Source organism: Marmota flaviventris, chromosome 8 (genome assembly GCF_047511675.1).
Source record: "Marmota flaviventris isolate mMarFla1 chromosome 8, mMarFla1.hap1, whole genome shotgun sequence".
Lineage (NCBI taxonomy): Eukaryota > Metazoa > Chordata > Mammalia > Rodentia > Sciuridae > Marmota > Marmota flaviventris.
Window position 1 is genome coordinate 87,584,419 of NC_092505.1, and position 21,366 is coordinate 87,605,784.

Sequence of the window (21,366 nt, forward strand, 5' to 3'; positions counted from 1 at the left end):
ATGGAAAGAAATAATTTTTGCCTTACTTATTAATGAAAAGTACATTTTGCTTTTAATATCTTTGTTTTAACAACTCTTAAACTTTGAAGAACTTTTAAACTCCCTTCCTAAACAAAGTACTCCATAATTCCTCCAGACCCATCCCAAGATACAATGTAAACCTGCCTTTCAGGTTATAAAGAATATTAAATCCTTTTATACCTGTGAATCTGTGTAGAACTTAGAAAATGGCTGTCAAGGAAGACAAGAGGGTACTGCTTGTGATGGCTAGTTGCCAACTTAAGGCAACAACAGAAATCACTGGAAAGCCTATGTACTTAGTGACTTTTACTCAGCTACTCTGAGGCAAAGGGGAAATCCCACAAGTGTAGGATCCAGAAAATCACAAGGACTTTTCCTCTTGATTCAAGGCAGATACCAGTCCAAGACCCAGCATCATGATTTCATTTGCTCAAAGGACCAACTCCAACTCCTAACTTCCTATACCTCACCAATAGACAAGAGAACAACTAGACTGACTTAATTTTAAATGCACTGCAGGCAAAGCCAGTGCCAGCAGGGTTATTATTAGAAGAGGCATGAACACTTCAATATTCCTACCTCTGTTTGAGAAGGGAAACTGAAATTAAATAACAAAGAGGCATTCTGTTAGAACATTATAAAACATTCTTAATGGGTCTCCACTCATTTGATAGTTATAAAATGCAAAGATAAATGAAGCACTGGAATTATATTTAGCGTTTTTGTGAAATTTAGTATTTTCAGTATATTTAATTCAGTAATAATCTAAATTTGCAAAATAGCTTATTTACTAACCAAAGAAGCTAAAATGGAGCCACCAATCCATGAACTAAACCTCCGTTCGACCGTTGTATTATTTGCAATCAACTTCAACCGCATACTCTAAAACAGAGAGGGAAGAATAAGCATTACAACAATTAAAACAGTTAACTCAGGAAATTCAACTTTGACAACTTTTCTAAAATTTATACAGTTGATTTATCACATATTACACATTGTGGTTCAAACTGATTAAACATGGTAATTCTGAAACAGGCTAATAGTAGGAATAGGTTGGACTACTTCATAGAAAGGTGTTTTTTGGGGGGGCGGTGGATACTGGGGATTGAACTCAACCACTGAGCCACATCCCCAGCCCTATTTTGTATTTCATTTAGAGACAAGGCCTCACTGAGTTGCTTAGCACCCTCTCTTTTGCTGAGACTGGCTTTGAACTCATGTTCCTCCTGCCTCAGCCTCCCAAGCTTCTGGAATTACAGGTGAGCACCACCGGCCCGGCCATAGAAAGGTTTTTAAAGGTTTTTCTGATTATGGCTTTCAATGTGTAATATGATAAAAATCAACGGTATAAACTTTAGAAAAGTGCATACTCAAAGGATGGCATTCACAATTTATATCCTATAATAAAAAAACATGTATTTAACATGATAAATAAGGTACTATACTAACTACTCCATATGGTATTTCATCCAATACCAAGTATAATTATCTCAACCTGCTCCCTTTTCCACAGTCCTCCCTTTCTAATCTTCACACATTCAAATCCTTCCTTAGTTTACTCCAACCCTTCCAAATCAAAAAGCAGTCATCATCAGATCTCAGGTAAGTTTTCTATTCATACGTTCCAAATCAATTCTTCTGTTTTGAACTCCCCTGATAATTCTGTGGTTCAGTTATTATCCCCATCTCACCTATACTGAAAGATTTTTACCCCCATCTACGAATTTGCCTCTGAAGATAGTTCTCAAGTCATCATAACCTTCCAGTTATCCAAAATATGAACTGACATATATTTGAGTTGTCCTCAAAATGAAATAAATTGTGTAAGAGAGATGGGGGAAGGAAAAGAAGGGAAATAGAGTGCGGGACATAGGAGGGCTGAACATGTGTAGGTGGGTGAGGAAAATCCCTATTTATGAGAATGGAATTTATCTATTATTTTGTTCACTTTTAATTACAGTAGGTACTTAAAAGACAAAAATATTCTCTAATCAGTCTTAAGCATATGTTGGGCCACCCATGTCTATTCATTATTCAGGGACTTTGTATGAAATCTAGTGATTAGTACTATATTTTAGGTTATGTTCTAAATCAGACTCTTAAGAATATAGTCAATCTTTAGCTACATCAACAGTCAAATAACACTTGTAGTTATAAAATTATGGCATGTATAAAATATTCTTTATATGAGAAGTCAAAGACTGGTAAGTACATATGTCATTAGGGCCTAAGTAACTCCTCATAAGTGTCAGAAGAACACTTGATAGAAGTTTTAAAAATTAAAGATATGACTCCTATATTGTTATTGATAGACCATGTAACTTACCTTTTCAAACCAAGTTCTGCTATCCTTTTAAAAGTTACCACAATGCACACAGTGATCTTTTAAAAACATACATATGAGCTCATAGTCCATTGCCAGATTTTAGTGTGTGTATGTTATTACTGTTAAATAAAATCCAAACTATTCATTAATATGACACACCTTGCTACCAATCTGTTGTGGTTTAAATTGTGTCCCCAAAAAATATACATTTAAAATCTAATCCCTAGAACCTGTGAACATGAACTAATTTAGAAATAATTACCTCTTTGCAGGTATAATTAAGATATAAGATGAAGTCATAATGGTTAATCCAAAGAGACTAGTATCTTCTGACAATAGAAGTGCTGCAGCTATAAAGTAAGGATTGCTGGCAAACCACTAGAAATTATAAAGAGGAAAGGCTCCAATTGTTCAGAGGAAGCATGAAATCTGATGACAACATGATTTCATATTTCTATGCTTTAGAACTATGAGGCAATAAATATGTTGTCTTTTTTTTCGGAGTTGGGGGAGGGTGTCTAGGCACTGAACCCAGAGGGATTTTACAACTAAGTTACAACCCCAATCCTTTTATTTTGAGACAGTCTTAATTGCTTAGGGTCTTATTAAGTTGCTCAAGCCTTCAACTTGAGATCCACTCGCCTCAGCCTCCCAAGTTGCTGGTATTACATGCTTATACCACAACATCCAGTCAAATTTCTGTTGTCTTAAAAACACCAATTTATGGTACTTTGTGATAGTCACCCTAGGAAACTAATAAACCATCTTTACAGTCATATTATTTCCTCCACTTCTACATAGTCATAAACTGAATACTTTTTTTTTTAAGTTGTAGTTGGACACAATAACTTTTATTTTATTAATTTATTTTCATGCGATACTGAGGATCGAACCTCGCACATGCTAGGCAAGTGCTCTACCACTGAGCCATAACCTCAGCCCCTGAATACTTTGATTTACTGGAACATGCCATCTTTTTTTTTTTTGCTTTTTGCAGATGGAAGTCTCTCCACCTATATGTCCTTTCATAAATTAGCAACCACTTGAACTTCTCTTCATTCAAATTACAGCTTCTTCACGAAGCTTTCCTCTGATACTCCTAGAGAGTTAAGTACTTGCTTCTTAGTGTTCAAAAGAGCACCTGATTCCAGGAATACTGAAGTACTCAGCACAATAAAACAGTCATTAATTTTTTTCATATCTAATCTTCCTAATGGAATGAGCCCTTGGTGGACAGGAACCATAATTTGTCTCCCTAGAGCCTGACTATTGACACTTAAGTATAAAGTTAAGGAGTTATACTGATTCAAATAATTTAAGAGTAACCAAGAGATGTTATCTAAGAAATTTTGGTTAATAACAGATATTAGCTGTAAACCATAGCATTCAAAGCACACACAAAATAGCACGTACCTACTGACACATAAACACTTACTATAAATTACACCATCAGTGAGTACACACATCACTGAAGAATAGCACTGAAGAACAACAAACAGTACTTACTGGGGGAGTTTTCTGAGAAAGCTCTCTATTCAACCTATCAGTAAAACTCTGTATTAACGTGTTTCCTCCTGCCACTATCACACTGCCATACAGACCCTAGGTTAAAAACAAGAAAAATAAATTAGTTCCAAACATTTCCAACAGTTTTGTTATTATTTGATGCTGGGGACTGAACCCACTCTTCCAAGAGTTTGAAATATGACAACAAATAAAGCCAAGTCCTCCCATATAATTTTCTCTTCCTTTCTGCTTTTGAAAATTTGTAACTTCTACGTAGAAGCAATTAACTTCAACCAGTGATTTTCAATCTCAGCTGCACATTCAACTCACCTGGGGAGCTTTTATACTACCAATGCATAGGAACAATTAGATAAAAACCTCTGGGTATGGAATCCAGAAAAGGGTTTTGTTTATTAAAAAAACTCTCCATGTGACTAACATACACTAAGGTTTACAAAATGCTAACTTATAACAATTATTTTAAAAATCATAACTATTTGGTAGACAGTTACCAATATTTGTTTAGAAGTACACTATATAACTTCACCTTAGAATGCTCATCTGAAAGTTATGATATTGAATATTTAAAATTAGACAATTGAGATTATTTTATGATTATGGACAGACAATATTCCTGGCCAGAATGACTGCTATCTTTCTCTTTTGCAGGGGTGTGCATCAAAACCACAGCAGTAGCTTTTTCAGAATACACGTAATGATGCCTCCCAAATAAAAACAAATTCTTATTTTTAAGGAATATATTTATACTTAATTTGCATGTATGCACCAAAAAGTTAAGTATCAACCTGGCTTCCTAGTGGCTAAATTCCTATTTTAAAAACTTACTCCAAATAACTATATCATCTAAGTTTTAAAACAGAAAATGGAATGTAAAAGCATCTCCTTTGCAATCAACATTAGATAAAAAAGAAATTCCACTAAACACAGAAAGTTATCACTCTTAGAGTGAATATACTTTAATTGCTTTCCCCCACCTCATAAGAGGCCTTGGATTTCCACTAAAAAGTTCCAAACTTACACTTCTTTTGTTGTAGAAGCAGCACATGCCTGCTAGGTCACTAGGTGAAATAAAGAATGATTTTCATAGTATCCCAAAAGCCTTTTTGAACAATAGTTTTTAAACATCCTTAGCTAATAGCATCATGCTCTAAGCAAATTAACTCAAAGAAAATCAAGGCAGTATGTGTTATAAACTGAATCTATGTTTTAATAAAGTCTAATTAATCTAACAATTACTATCACATAAAATCAATAATACAGTATATAATATGTAGTTAAGACTTGGCAAAGCACAAAACATATGAAGATCGTCTAAAATGAACTCCATATAAGTTACAGAATTTAAACCACACCCTCCTGAAAAACAAGCACAGAAGCTGGGCTATACGCAAGAAAAATCATGAATAATATATATTTTGATTTTCCACATTTTAGGAAATTTGTATAGCAACACTGTCCAAGGAAATTTTCTGTAATGATGAAACTGTTCAGAGTATATGCACTGTACAATGCTGTAGCCACAAGCTACATTTATACTGGTGTTAGTACAACTGAATAACTGAACTACTATTTATTTAATATAACTTGCCATGTGTGAATAACGGCTACCATAGTGGACACTACAGTGCTAGAATTTTACATTTTTCCTTTCCTAGTATTTCATCTTTTTTTTTTTTCAAAGAGGCATCAATGTTTTACTAACTTATAGGCAAATACTAAAATAGTCAATAATACTACAGAGTACAGCATTTACATATGCCATTATAAAATGGATTTCACAGTCAACGGTCAAAAGCTGCCAACCTAACAATGATCTGGAGGCATTTCACTGTTCTAAAAGATACCCTTGTATTGTAACAGGAGACAGTCACTTACTGGTCTGATATCAATATCACACATTCCAACACTTGTAGTGACAACATGACTGACTCCTAACATTGTATTTCCTGACAGCCCCTAGAACAAAAGAAAACAAATATTCACATGGAAGAACTTCATACAGTAAAGGATAACCCCCCCAATTTAGTGTTATTTAGGCCATATAATCACACAAGCGCTTTACATTCATAAGAAAAGCTAAGTTAGTTATGAAACAAGTTTTCATACCTTTACATTGGAAGGGTCGAATAAGCCTTCAGGAATTTTTAACCGTTCTGCACCAAAATCACAGTTGTAGCCATTGGGGAATTCATAATGAACAGTAGGCATCTGTGCAGCTACTCTGAAAATTACAATAAACAATATTATACAAAAAGCAAAAAACAGTCCTCTTCAAAATTATAAACTACTAAGGAATTATCAATTTTTAAGAAATTGGAAAATATTTTAAAACATTATTCAGTATTATCTCAACATAACATTATACCTTCAGACTGATTAACCACATTCTACAATTTTCTTTAATACTAAAAATTCTTTCCTCATTTGGGAAATATACTTTTTAAATAAGAAAACTTACTGTTCATCATAAGTTGAATCTGACACTTGAAGTACTGATGCTTGAAAATCCTGGATAACACACTATGGATTTAAAAAAATATATATTCAAGAAACAAGTTAAGATTTGTCTTTATAATCTATACTTTTATATAACATTATAATTTAAAATATGCTTCTGAATGAAATTAGACCATATTTCTGGAGGGGGTAAGTCATTTCAAGAGTATGAATCTACCAAGCAAAGACTCTTCAATCCTTAAGAAGCCAAATTACAAGTTACATTTTGGAACAATGACAACTGATTAAAAAAACAACCAGGAACCTTTGTACCAGTCCTGCATAACTAAACTAGTTTCAGAACATCAATTTTTTCCTTAAAAACAAGCTTATATTTAGGAGCAAGATTTCATTATCTGAATAATACCATATATGTTATATCTTATGTTAATTTCAATGACTGCACATGGCATAAAATAGTTAAAAAATTTTTCTGTAAAATATACACGACCTCTGTGTTGTTAAGGAAAATTATTGTCTAATATTTTGGCCAAATTATTAATCATCTTCACAATTTTTCCTTGTACTAAAACATACAATCTTTAGGTGCAAAAAATATATCAGGATACATCTCTCTCATACTAAATTATGACTTTCACGTTCTTTTACTGTTAAAAATTATTATAATATGGATCTGTAGAGTGACAGATTGTTTTATTAACTCCTCTCATACAGAGACCTATATTATGTGATATTTGTTCAGAGATGAATTTTTGGTAAAGAATCTCTCATCAATTCACTGCAATGAATAATCACACATGCTTCTGACATGGCTGATTAACACTGGGAAAGAGAATGTAACTGAACCATACCAGCAGGTCTCTACAAAAAATTAAAAGCAAATTATTTCTGCCCTAAAACCAAAATTCTTTCCAGGTCTCACCATGGTAATACAAATGATACATAATAGTTTTGTAGATATTTGGCTAATATGGTTAAGAACCTTTCCATCCAAAGCTTTATTCAGTTTGTTTTTAAAATATCATTAAAAACATAGAGCTTGAGGCTGGGGTTGTAGCTCAGTGATAGAGAACTTGCCTAGCACATATGAGGAACTGGGTTCAATCCTCAAGAACACATAAAATATATAAGATAAAGATATTGTGTCCATCTACAACTAAAAAAATTTTAAAAAACAGCATGAAAATATAATGTGTCCATATTCTATTCAAAGATTTTAGCCTCTACATGTTTCTAAAGAGAATAGGGTTACTTACATTACACATGTAATTATGCCATGACCTTGTAACCTGTGGCAACTTCTCTTTTCTTTTCCAGTTTGCTGGAGATCCTTCACGGACAGCTTCCTGATAGCAAGAGCATATGCTAAGTTAACAGAGTCCATAACACAGGACTGAAGAGTTGGGGATAAATTTCACAAGGAAAATCCAATCATTCCTTACTTTTGATGCAATCATATACGGAGGAATCAATTCTATGTTCATTTCTTGGAAGAGTTCTCTGCACTGCATAGTAATAAAATCTCCAGCAAGAGGGGATTTCACAATGCCTGAGACAGATTTAACAAGACTAAGAGATCTGTAAGTTCAAACTCCTAGGGACAAATTTCTTCTGGGAGTGCTTACATATGAATAATTTTTTCAGGGAGAATTAACTGAACTATCCTTCAAAGCACAAATAAAGCCAGGCATCAGTTTTAAACAAATGTACTAAAAAAAATTTTTTTTAAACTTGGGTTTAAAAAACTCGGCAAGATTTAGCACTAGACCCCTGCCCACTAATTGCCTAGCATTTGTGAGACCTTGGATATGATCCTCAGTGCACACCCATAAAAAACTCCCAAAAAAACCTCAGTGAAAGACATTACTTGGAAACTGATGCTTCATCAGTCCACTCCATTGTCTAACTTCAACATTTGTGTCCTCATAACATCCAAAATCATCTCAGCACACCCTGGTAAAATACAGTTACCTTGCTGAAGAACATAGCCATCGTGGACTGGAATTGCAGTGGTATGAGTGGCTCCACTGTCCAAAATCAGACCAGTAGAACGACCATTAGCAAATCTAGTTTAAAGCATTAAGGAAAAGAAAGTAACAAAATTCCTAAACTAATATCTATTGCAAAGGGCAGGCTCTCATAAAGTTTCAGAAGCCACTTTGAAAACATGCATTATCATTTAAAATGTGTTAAAATAAATCTAGGGATGAAAATTGGTTTCAAATAATAATTCTAGTTTTAGAAACAAACTATATAGGTAGGAATTCCAGATTGGCTCTATGAGAAACTCAAGGAATCATTTCTAGGGTCAAAATTAACAAAATCTTTGGAAGTTGATCAAAGGGGTCTTATGACAAAGTGAGATGTATTTATAATAAAATTTACAAAAATCTGGAAAGAACAGTGGAAGGCTGTGATATATGACCTAAGGATTACAACCATTCTCACATAGCACTGGAAGAATCAAATCAGCAGTTTGGTAGCAAAGTGGTGGTACCTGTCTTCAACTCAATGAGAGAGAAGAGTTAGTCCAGATGAACTCAACATTTTCCACAGCAGATCACATTTTCCATAGTTCTACGCTGCAAAATGCCTATTTAAGTGAACATCTTAAATTTATGTTTAAAAGTAGGGCCATTCTCTGGTTCACCAAATACCTACTAAGCATCTATTACATGCTTATTGAATCTTGTGCTTAGTAACATGTCAGAGGGAAGAAAGGTGACAGGAAGAAAAGAAGGCAGACAGGTCAGCTTGCCACTAACATTCCTTCAACATGAAAAAATGTGTAAAGGTGAACCAAAACTGCCTCTACTCTGAAGGATATCCTGTTAGTAGAGATGAGTTTTGCTGTAAAGAATAAAACTCAGGATGTCCTGAGGAGTAATAAGAGAAAGACCGCCTAACCCATCCCTGGGAATTCAACTGTAAGCTGGAAAGGATGCACTGGCAGGGAAAGGAGTTTGTAGAATGACTGGCAAGAGAACATGGTGAGGTCAGGGAACTGTAATTAATTTGGCACAGCTGGAAAGCAGAATGAGAGAAGGAATGTGGAAGATGATCCTAGGTTAAAGCAGAAAGGTTCCTTCAGAAAGGTTATTAGAACTGAGGTATAAAGAATGGGCAAGACAAGAGGAGGTATTGCAATATTCCTAGAAATAGTTTGCACCTAAGGCAGTGGCAGTGGGACAGAAAGAAACAAATGGATCTAAAAAACAACAGGGAAAAAGAATAGATGGGTCTTCATGACAAATACATTTGAACAGTTGAAGAGGGAAAAAATACCAGCTTGAACATAATGGATGGATGAATGAATTATGGATTTTTTTAGAAACATATACTAAAATTTTTTAGAAATATATACTAAAGTTTCTACTGATAAAATAATATAATCTGGGATTTGATTCAAAATCATAGTGGGAGACAGAACTTAGCTAACGTGTTAAAAACAGTTAAAGTTGGGTGATGAACACATAGGGGTGCATCATAATATTCTATCTCCTGTTAGTTTGAAATTTCCTATAACTGAAAGTTACAAATAAAAGGCCCAATTCTATTTACACACTCCTTGCAAAGAATCAGTCAGATCTATATTCAATTTCAAGACTGCCATTATCAAACTGTGAACTTGGACTAGTTTGCTTACTTTATGACTTCATTTTCTGGCAGTTATTATGAAAATTAAGTAAGAAACATACAATGAATCTACTAATCTTCTCTCCTTCCTCTACTCAAAATCCCACAATAAACTTGAATTTAAAGTTCAGATTTTTAAATCCAACATGCAAGGCCTCTATATACAGTTTGACTTAAAGCTATTTTTATAATTCCCTCTGAAGTTTAATATATATCTTCAATTATTAAACTAAGTCACAGTAATGAATGCTTATGCTTTCCACTTCCGCACTTTTGTTCAAGTTACCTCCAAGACACAGCATTATAGACAATGGTTAGATAACATTTAACATAGCGATCCTCAAATATATAAAAAACACTTATTTGACGATTATAGCAAGCCAATAAGGTATACAGGATAAATAAGTAAAAAGCAAAGCTCAAGATCACATATTTATAAGCAGTGCAGCCAGAACTCTAAATACAGGGCTCATTCCTCTATCTCATGCAACTAAATTCTATTTACAAAGGTTGTTATTATGGTCCTCCTCTGAACAGTTACAATTATTGTATGAAATACAAATTCATCAGGTCCTTCTTTATGACTTAGAAACATATACTAAAATTTTTTAGAAATATATACTAAAGTTTCTACTGATAAAATGTTATTTTGAAGTACTATTTAAATGTTATGTAGCTTTTTTTTTTTTTTTGCTTGACAATTCCCTACTTTCATTTTAGCTAATAGGTAGTTAATACTTGTCAGCTTGTACATTTTACTATCCATTATTATGCTAAAAATTCTGGTGTGTTATCTTTTATTTCTTGACATACATACACACAAAAGAATAAAAAGTATATTCACTTAGAAAAGTTGACTCCAACCAAAAATGCAAAAGAGGTTTCAAAGAACTTAGATTTCCTGGTATTCCACTCCTAACCCTAAGGTAGAAGTAATGCATTTTCCACTAAACATGCCCACATTTCTGACAAGGCTAAGTGGATGGAAGAAAACTGAATAGTCCCACGTAAATATGGGAAGCCACAACAGAGAAACCTAAGACTTCTCAGAAACAGTGTTAAGTGGGCAACCTCTAGTCCTACCTGTGGGTTTCTCAGTCTGAGTCCAACCTTCACAAAGCACCTTCAAGAACTGGACTACCCAGTAACAGGTATGGCAGTAAGTCTGGTAGGATGGATATAAGAACCATGTGAATAATGGTAAAAGATTTATCAAGGTCCAGATGCTGAGACATCCACTTGTGTCCCACAGTTCAAATAAATAGTTGAACCCTAGGTAGTTTTCCACTTCTTGGCAGATGGTTGCTCAAACACATCTCGTACTCCAGCTGCCTTATGTTTAAAGAACTTTGTGTTCTGGGCACTCTCTTGGCCCCATGCTGAGTTGAAGAAGGTGGTATCTTGATCCACAAGGTGGGTGGGTGTATATGGTATGACCAAAACATCCAAAGTTCTTGACTTGCATGACCTTAGGAAGAATGGTTTTGTTGAAATAATCCTCCAGGGTAGGTGCACTAAAATCTCTCTTGTATACTTTCTCATCCTCATCAATGAAGAAGGCACCCTCGTGATGGTACTTGTCTGTAAAAACTTGTATTTTCCTTTAACACTTCTGTTGGTGATGACTTTGCCATTTGCCTGAAGCTCAGTCAGGTTTCACATGTGTGCAATTTCTGCTTTCTTCTTTTTAAGCGCTTCTCTGTCCTTCTTGAGCTTTCGAACTTTCCATGCCTCATACTCCTCCTCATCATTTTCACTGTCAGTACTGAGTACATCCAGTGCAGCCAGGAACACTTGTTTTCCTCCAGCTCTTTCTTGGTCTCCTCTTCTACAATCTTGAGTGGTAATTTCGCCTCCCTTCAGCCATGGGCTTTGCTCCTTGCTCCATCTCTTTCTGTTTCAATGCTTCAACCTCCCATTTTTGAACTGTCACTTGGTCCTTCTTTCGAATAAGACTGGCGTAAAGCGAGGCTCCATCTCATCTTCATTGTACGTATAATCTTCATACTCAGACTCTGATTCTGACTCCTCCCCAGAACGTTCTTCATCTTACACCTCCATGACTTCCATCTCTTCATTTTTTTCTCTCCTGCCCTCATTGACACATCATGCCATGGTGCAGCTCTACATCCTCATCAATATTTTCCTCTTTTTCTTCACTGCTATCTTCTTGTTCCATGCACCAAGCATCTCCTACTTCTGAGTCACTTTCTCCTACTACTTCAGGTTTACTATTTTGGGATTTTGGGCCAATCTCTCTTCCACATCTTCACGATTCTATAAATGCCACAGCCAGGGGTCACTAGATGAATCCTCCTCCTGTTCCTCCAGGTGTGCTTCTAGTTCTTGGGTTTTCTTAATGAACTGAAATTCTTTATCCTCCTCATCTGAAGTCTCCACGGGGCATAGTCTGGCTTCTTTCCAGATACATAATGTTTTACCTTTACCTTTTCCATTGAAATCTCACCATTCTCACTGCGAACCAGTATGGCCCCAGCCATAGACTGAATGGGCAATTGCTTCATGAGTGCGACCAACAAGTTGACTGTAGCAGTGGTGATTCCCAAATCTTGACTGATTCCAAACAGTGAACACTAACAACCCTTATTTAGCTTTTAACAAGAATATTTGCATTACAAATTCTTTGAGTTAGGACATATTTTCCTGTGTGCTCTCCTTCATGTCTTACAATAAATATCTGATAAATGAGTAAATATTTAATGAATTTACAGTCAATTTCTCATTATCTGATATTAAAGGAAAGGGAGAAAATGGCAATACTCAAACTCAATTTAAGCCAGCTAGTTAAAACACTCCTGTTTATTCACATTCCCCTTCCTAGACACAAACACACAATACACATACACACACCCATTAACAAGCAGGATTTAAGGGTTACTTTCCTATTTTCCTCTCAGATCTTCTGGTATTCCATCAATTCTGATAAGAAATACTACAAGAATGGATAGCTTTTAAAAAGCAAGAGAACAGGAAAAAAAAAAAAACTTTTGAACAAGCAAGAATTTTCTCATATCTTCTGATGTTATTGAGTAACATCACATATATTCTAGAGAAAAGATGAGTATTATTTTTTTAAGGATACGCTGTCAAAACTGCAGTTTTGCAAAGGAAGAATGCAGGGATGTTGTAGTGTTCAAACATTAGTTCTGTCAGTTTCTCTCTCTTTGCTCTAGTATTCCACTTGAAAAAAAAATCCGAGTTATTTATTGTTTAAGAATTAAAATATTGCTGTATCTCAAGCTATAAAATAGCACTATATATTTTTTTAAAATAGCCCTATATTAACAAGATGTGAAACATTAAAAACAGTATATATAAATAATCTTGCATAATGTCTCCTTGCAATATTTATTCATTTGTAAATATATTAAGTTCAATAAATACAACAGATGTTACAATTTATTATTTAATAGGTAAAAGTGTCAATTGTTATGAATTCTAGAAATTATACTTATTCAAAATATGAATTTTAAACCATAAAATTCTCCCACTTAAGCTTGGTCTCATAAAATAAACCAGAAGTCAGAAACAATAATGATGTTGAAAATCTGTAATCATTATGTGCACCCCTGGGACATTTTATCTATGTATCAAATGTATTCATGACAGACTTCAGTCTAGAAATTTCTAGCCTTCATTCATCATTGGACCTCTCTCTCAGAGATTTAAATATAAAAGTAGATATATAGTGTCCTAGGGATAAAAGGGATGATTCACAAATCAAAATGGGAAGGGAAATCAAATGTTTAACAAATCCCTAAAAAAACAAATAACCACAAGAACCCATTGAGACATTTTAAAAAACTCTCTGAATATTTTATTCATCAAAATAATAAGTTATAACTGTATTTAAAAATTAATCTCATTTTCCTTAATTTTGAAATTCAAAATATGAATTTCTATGCCTCTTTAAAGAAAAAGGAAATAATTTTCAAATAAATAGAAAACTAAAGAGGAGAAAAGCAACTAAAGAAACTAGGAAAAGAAAGTCTTTGCTCACCGGTGCTTCTGACATAAGAACAGGATGCAGGCTGGCTTCTGATTTGACATGCATTTTATAGGTATGATCCAAAATAGCCTGGAAACTATCCCAGTCTTCGACTAGAATATAAAATTAATAGCTTGATACAATGCTTAAAGATGAATACTGCATCCTTAGACTGTCTCTATAATTTACCAAGTAATACTTTATAAATATACAGACTGACTTATTTTGTAGACCAACTTCATAACTTTATAAAGAGCCCATCTTTGTTTTTTAGACATGACGTATAACCTTTTTTGATCCCTCCAACACTCAGATCTGTTGCAATATAATTATCTAGTAGACTTACAATATCAAATAAATATTATCAGTAAGTTCTTATCGGTCTATGATCAAAATGATCAAAATACAAAATAACCGAATGATCTGGACCCAACACTTAAAAAGCTTATGATCTATTTGGATAAAGAAGATTAAAAGATGTTTTAAAAATCTGAAGAATGACATTATGTCCTCAATTTGGAATCTACATAAACATTCCACTAAAACTCCTCACATATGTCATTAATGACCTTGTAGGCAATTCCAGTTGTGCTACAGCTCAAGAAGAAATGTCATTACATCATACTGAATGTTACAATATACTTTCACCAGGACTGGTTGTGTTGAGTCAATGAACTTAAATTGATAGCTTTAACTTCTCTCTCCCCTTCTTAGTGAAAACCATAATGTCACACCTGGGAATGCTGAGAATCACTGAACTTTTATGCTTCCATAATCTTTTTCTTCTCTTAACTTTCTTAATTTTTTCTTAATTCTCTGACTCTTTGAATTGTCCTTCAAATTTATCTCATTGGTTAATTACAGGATAAGTTTTTACTAAGTACTCAATCTTCAACTTTCTTCTTATATTCCAAATTTTTTCTGGGTAATACAATGTAACTCATATCTTGAAACCTTTCTTATAAACTTTTATTCACCTGCTTAATGAATTATTACCTGAAAGTCATAAACACTTTGAACTCTATGAATTCATTTACTTGCTATGCAGAAGAGTTAACATAGCCAGCAGGGTCCTTAGCTGATGTCTGGGAACTTGACTGGTAAATAGTTGCCTACATAGATACAAAACTTTCCCCATGTAAAGAGTAGCTCATTGTGCCTAAACTGCTTACATAAACAACGTTTTATGCTGAATATCTGCTTTTCTTCTGGGAGTTAAATTTTGGTACATGCTAATCAGAAGATACCTACATGACCAGTCCAAAATAAAAACTCCTAGAAGATAGTATGAGTATTATTACTTGTTGCTTAGGATTAAGCAAATCCTGTGTGACTTCACTCGGAGAAGATTCTTGGAAGCTTGCACCTAGTTTCCTCTAGACTTCAGTCCCTGCTCCCCTTCCCTTTGTTGATTTCATTTTGCATCTTTTTGGAATAATAAATCTTAGATTTAAATACAACTGCATGCTGAGTCCTATGAATCCTTCTGGTGAATAAACAATCTAAAAATGATTTTGCCTTTTAAGACCACAAAACTTTCTCCCTCTTTTCTATTCCTATCTCAGTGCATGGTAACATTCATATCTTCAGTAACCTCATCTTCAGTTAACATTCATCTTCAGTAACCTCAACCAAAAATCCAGGACAATTTTATTCCTTTTTATCTTATCCTTTTATCCCTTCAGTCACTTAGTACTATCCGGATTATACTTAATCCTGGATATCCTAAAATTCACTTCAAGATCTCCACCATCAGTGTTACAGCTTAAACCCTTTTCACTTGTCATCAGACTCTTACCTCTCCTAACAAACTTGAAGCTAGTATTTATGTCCCTTTAATCTAGCCTGCCTATTGTTAAAGCAATTTTTCCAACTGGCAAATAAGAGCACATCACATCTCTGAGTAAATTCCTATGAGACTATCCTTCAGTTAGTAAGTAATAAGCTCCTCAGGGTGATTTCCAATTGCTGTCTACCTTTCCTCCTATTGACTCTAACTCACACAATGTTGTAGCCATACTTAATTATGTGACGTTTCAAAACATGTCAGTTTCTTTCACAAATCCATCCCTTTACACATACTAGTCCCTCTGCTTTACCCAGCCTTGTCACTTAAGCAAATTCTTATTCACTGATCAAGACTCAGGACAAAAATAACTTCTTTGAGAAAATTATCACTGATGCCCAATGATAGAATTAAACACCTCCTCTCTAATCCCATAGCTTAGAGAGGGATTATATAGTACTTACACACCTATATAGTACTTACTTGACAGTATACCATATTTGTATGTATACATCAATCTCTCTCTCCTACCTAGAGTTTTTTAAAGAAAAGGAATATTTTCTATGCATCTTTGTATACACAGAGCCTGTAACATTGCAGAATAAATAAAAAACACACATAGTTTATATCAAATTATAAGCAGCTATTGCTTTATATCTAATATGTATAAATGCACACTTTTAAAAAATCAAATCCATAAGAAAAATATCATACCCATTCCATTTTTTAGTGGTGAAATGGCCTCCATGTTTTCTCTTGGAACACGCAGGGCATTAGTATCTATGTAGTAGGTGGGACCTCCTTGTTTACCTTTATCACCATCTATTTCCATCAATGTGCTTCCATCATCTCTTTCTACCACCATACCAATAGCTGTAGGAAAATCCACCTGCAAGAGTCAAAAAGATTACATAAGCTTTCATGTGCTTTTATTAAGGAATCTCCAAAAATGCCATGTTTGTTTTTTTAATGTGTGTGTGTGTGTGTGTATAAAAAACCCAGTGCCTCACCTGTTCTAGGCAAGCACTCTACCAGCCCCTCTACATTTGTTTTTAATCAGAAATTCTGCATGAAATTAATTTTATGTAAACAGCTCTTACAAATCCAACCAATTCTAACATTACCTTGGGACAGTCCTCACCAGCATAACCAGCTCTCACAGTATAGGATCCAATGTCAAAAACAAGGGCTCCAACTTCATCTGAAAAGATTAAGATTAAACATAATTAATATTAACAAATTTTAAGTAGCATATGAAATTAAAGGTGTATCTAATATTAGACTGTATGTAAAAACTACATAAAATTAATTACATACATATTATTACTAGTTTGATCCTAGTAGATTCATTGAATTAAAATATAAAAACTTTTACACTATGCGTAAATAGAGGTTCAATCAGGAAAGAGATGGTACACTAAAATTGGGTAATGTGAGTTTACTTACAGAGACTATTTATAAATACATACCCATGGTATAGAAGGACAACTAGAAGGGACTGTATAGTACCCTAGGACTAATGAATTAGCTGCCACCTTGAAACTGAAGAAGGAGGAACTGTTATCAGAACCTGGAGAAAGTTGTGTGGGAAAAGCTACCTGACAGATGCTATCGTGACCTTTTAGCTAAGGGATGTGGTCAGCTATGGCTGACTCAGAGAAGACTGAACCAGACTAAGAAACATGCCAACCTCCCCACAACCCCATCAACCACAGTGATCCTATAATTTATCAGTCAAATTTGGACACTTCTAAATGTGAAGGGGAGCCCTTTCAATAATAATACCAAGATAAGAAGCCCAGCACAAGAAGTATGGTTACCCTGCTATTGGGCTAAATTCAAACAAAAGCCAGAGGCCAAGAAACCTACTGAGACAGTCCACAAAGGCAAAGAGAGGGTAGAAATAGGTGGAAAATGGACTTGGTAGGGCAAAGGAAAGATACCCATTACTCTTTTTTTTTTTTTAAGTTGTTATTTTGTGGATTTATTTTTTTTTCCTTTAATTTTTATTGTTGGTTGTTCAAAACATTACATAGTTCTTGACATATCATATTTCACACTTTGATTCAAGTGGGTTATGAACTCCCATTTTTACCCCATATACAGATTGCAGCATCACATCGGTTACACATCCACTGTTTTACATATTGCTATACTAGTGTCTGTTGTATTCTGCTGCCTTTCCTATCCTCTACTATCCCCCATCCCCTCCCCTCCCATCTTCTCTCTCTACCCCATCTACTGTAATTCATTTCTCCCCCTTGTTTTTTTTTCCCCTTTCCCCTCACTTCCTCTTGTATGTAATTTTGTATAACCATGAGGGTCTCCTTCCATTTCCCTGCAATTTCCCTTCTCTTTCCTTTTCCCTCCGACCTCTCACCCCTGTTTAATGTTACTCTTCTTCTCATGCTCTTCCTCCCAACTCTGTTCTTAGTTACTCTCCTTATATCAAAGAAAACATTTGGCATTTGTTTTTTAGGGATTGGCTAGCTTCACTTAGCATAATCTGTTCTAATGCCATCCATTTCCCTGCAAATTCTATGATTTTGTCATTTTTTAATGCAGAGTAATACTCCATTGTGTATAAATGCCACATTTTTTTTATCCATTCGTCTATTGAAGGACATCTAGGTTGGTTCCACAGTCTTGCTATTGTGAATTGTGCTGCTATGAACATCGATGTAGCAGTGTCCCTGTAGCATGCTCTTTTTAGGTCTTTAGGGAATAGACCGAGAAGGGGAACAGCTGGGTCAAATGGTGGTTCCATTCCCAGCTTTCCAAGAAATGTCCATACTGCTTTCCAAAATGGCTGTACCAATTTGCAGTCCCACCAGCAATGTACAAGAGTACCCTTTTCCCCACATCTTCGCCAGCACTTGTTGTTGTTTGACTTCATAATGGCTGCCAATCTTACTGGAGTGAGATGGTATCTTAGGGTGGTTTTGATTTGCATTTCTCTGACTGCTAGAGATGGTGAGCATTTTTTCATGTACTTATTGATTGATTGTATGTCCTCTGAGAAGTGTCTGTTCAGGTCTTGGCCCATTTGTTGATTGGATTATTTGTTTTCTTATTGTTTAATTTTTTGAGTTCTTTGTATACTCTGGATATTAGGGCTCTATCTAAAGTGTGAGGAGTAAAGATTTGTTCCCAGGATGTAGGCTCCCTATTTACCTCTCTTATTGTTTCTTTTGCTGAGAAAAAACTTTTTAGTTTGAGTAAGTCCCATTTGATGATTCTAATTATTAACTCTTGTGCTATGGGTGTCCTATAGAGGAATTTGGAGCACGACCCCACAGTATGTAGATCGTAGCCAACTTTTTCTTGTATCAGATGCCGTGTCTCTGATTTGATATCAAGCTCCTTGATCCATTTTGAGTTAACTTTTGTGCATGGCGAGAGAAAGGGATTCAGTTTCATTTTGTTGCATATGGATTTCCAGTTTTCCCAGCACCATTTGTTGAAGATGCTATCCTTCCTCCATTTCATGCTTTTAGCCCCTTTATCAAATATAAGATAGTTGTAGTTTTGTGGATTGGTTTCTGTGTCCTCTATTCTGTACCATTGGTCCACCCACCTGTTTTGGTACCAGTACCATGCTGTTTTTGTTACTATTGCTCTGTAGTATAGTTTGAGGTCTGGTATCGCTATACCGCCTGATTCACACTTCCTGCTTAGAGTTGTTTTTGCTATTCTGGGTCTTTTATTTTTCCATATGAATTTCATAATTGCTTTATCTATTTCTACAAGAAATGTCGTTTGGATTTTGGTTGGCATTGCATTAAACCTATAGAGAACTTTTGGTAATATCGCCATTTTGATGATGTTAGTTCTGCCTATCCATGAACAGGGTATATTTTTCCATCTTCTAAGATCTTCTTCTATTTCTCTCTTTAGGGTTCTGTAGTTTTCATTGTATAAGTCTTTCACCTCTTTTGTTAGGTTGATTCCCAAGTATTTTATTTTTTTTGAAGATATTGTGAATGGAGTGGTTGTCCTCATTTCCATTTCAGAGGATTTGTCGCTGATATACAGGAATGCCTTTGATTTATGCATGTTGATTTTATATCCTGCCACTTTGCTGAATTCATTTATTAGCTCTAATAGTTTCTTTGTAGACCCTTTTGGGTCTGCTAGGTATAGAATCATGTCATCTGCAAATAGTGATAATTTAAGTTCTTCTTTTCCTATTTTGATGCCTTTAATTTCTTTCATCTGTCTAATTGCTCTGGCCAGTGTTTCGAGAACTATGTTGAACAGAAGTGGTGAGAGAGGGCATCCCTGTCTTGTTCCAGATTTTAGAGGGACTGCCTTCAATTTTTCTCCATTCAGAATGATGCTAGCCTGAGGCTTAGCATAGATTGCTTTTACAATATTGAGGTATGTTCCTGTTATCCCTAGTTTTTCTAGAGTTTTGAACATAAAGGGATGCTGTACTTTGTCGAATGCTTTTTCCACATCTATCGAGATGATCATATGGTTCTTATTTTTAAGTCTATTGATGTGGTGAATAACATTTATTGATTTCCGTATATTGAACCAGCCTTGCATCCCAGGGATGAATCCTACTTGATCATGGTGCACAATTTTTTTGATATGTTTTTGTATCCGATTCGCCAGAATTTTATTGAGGATTTTTGCATCTAGGTTCATTAGAGATATTGGTCTGTAGTTTTCTTTCTTTGAAGTGTCTTTGTCTGGTTTAGGTATCAGGGTGATGTTGGCCTCGTAGAATGAATTTGGAAGTTCTCCCTCTTTCTATTTCCTGAAGTAGCTTGAAAAGTATTGGTATTAGTTCCTCTTTAAAGGTTTTGTAAAACTCTGCTGTATACCCATCCGGTCCTGGGCTTTTCTTAGTTGGTAGTCTTTTGATGGTTTCTTCTATTTCCTCAATTGATATTGGTCTGTTTAGGTTGTCTATATCCTCCTGACTCAATCTGGGAAGATCATATGACTTAAGAAATTTATCGATGCCTTCACTATCTTCTAATTTATTGGAGTATAAGGATTCAAAATAATTTTTGATTATCTTCTGTATATCTGAAGTGTCTGTTGTGATATTGCCTTTTTCATCCCGTATGCTAGTAATTTGAGTTCTCTCTCTTCTTCTCTTCGCTAGCATGGCTAAGGGTCTATCGATTTTGTTTATTTTTTCAAAGAACCAACTTTTAGTTTTGTCAATTTTTTCAATTGTTTCTTTTGTTTCGATTTCATTAATTTCAGCTCTGATTTTAATTATTTCTTGCCTTCTACTTCTTTTGCTGTTGTTTTGCTCTTCTTTTTCTAGGATTTTGAGATGAAGTATGAGATCATTTATTTGTTGGTTTTTTCTTTTTTTAAGGAATGAACTCCAAGCAATGAATTTTCCTCTTAGAACTGCTTTCAATGTGTCCCATAGATTCCGATATGTTGTGTCTGTGTTTTCATTTATCTCTAAGAATTTTTTAATTTCCTCCTTGATGTCTTCTATAACCCATTGATCATTCAGTAACCTATTGTTCATTCTCCAAGTGATGCATGATTTTTCCTTCCTTCTTGTATTGTTGATTTTCAGTTTCATTCCATTATGATCAGATAAGATACATGGTATTATCTCTACTCCTT

The 21,366-nt window shown here is 34.7% G+C and overlaps 1 protein-coding gene and 1 pseudogene across 2 annotated transcripts in view; both read right to left on the reverse strand.

Annotated features, from left to right (window-relative positions):
* Window positions 1-21,366, reverse strand: part of Actl6a (actin like 6A) — a 32,900-nt gene that overhangs the window by 485 nt on the left and 11,049 nt on the right. For both annotated transcript variants that reach the window (XM_027942174.3, XM_071615449.1), the window contains exons 2-13: window positions 16,887-16,963; window positions 16,477-16,651; window positions 13,989-14,089; window positions 13,071-13,168; window positions 8,303-8,397; window positions 7,774-7,880; window positions 7,588-7,677; window positions 6,333-6,394; window positions 5,981-6,095; window positions 5,750-5,830; window positions 3,854-3,949; window positions 817-903 (exon numbers count right to left, since the gene is read on the reverse strand). In XM_027942174.3, coding sequence (XP_027797975.1) covers window positions 817-903; window positions 3,854-3,949; window positions 5,750-5,830; window positions 5,981-6,095; window positions 6,333-6,394; window positions 7,588-7,677; window positions 7,774-7,880; window positions 8,303-8,397; window positions 13,071-13,168; window positions 13,989-14,089; window positions 16,477-16,651; window positions 16,887-16,963 — 1,184 coding nt within the window. The remainder of the gene's footprint in view (window positions 1-816; window positions 904-3,853; window positions 3,950-5,749; window positions 5,831-5,980; window positions 6,096-6,332; window positions 6,395-7,587; window positions 7,678-7,773; window positions 7,881-8,302; window positions 8,398-13,070; window positions 13,169-13,988; window positions 14,090-16,476; window positions 16,652-16,886; window positions 16,964-21,366) is intronic.
* Window positions 10,875-12,842, reverse strand: LOC114098041 (microfibrillar-associated protein 1 pseudogene; annotated as a pseudogene).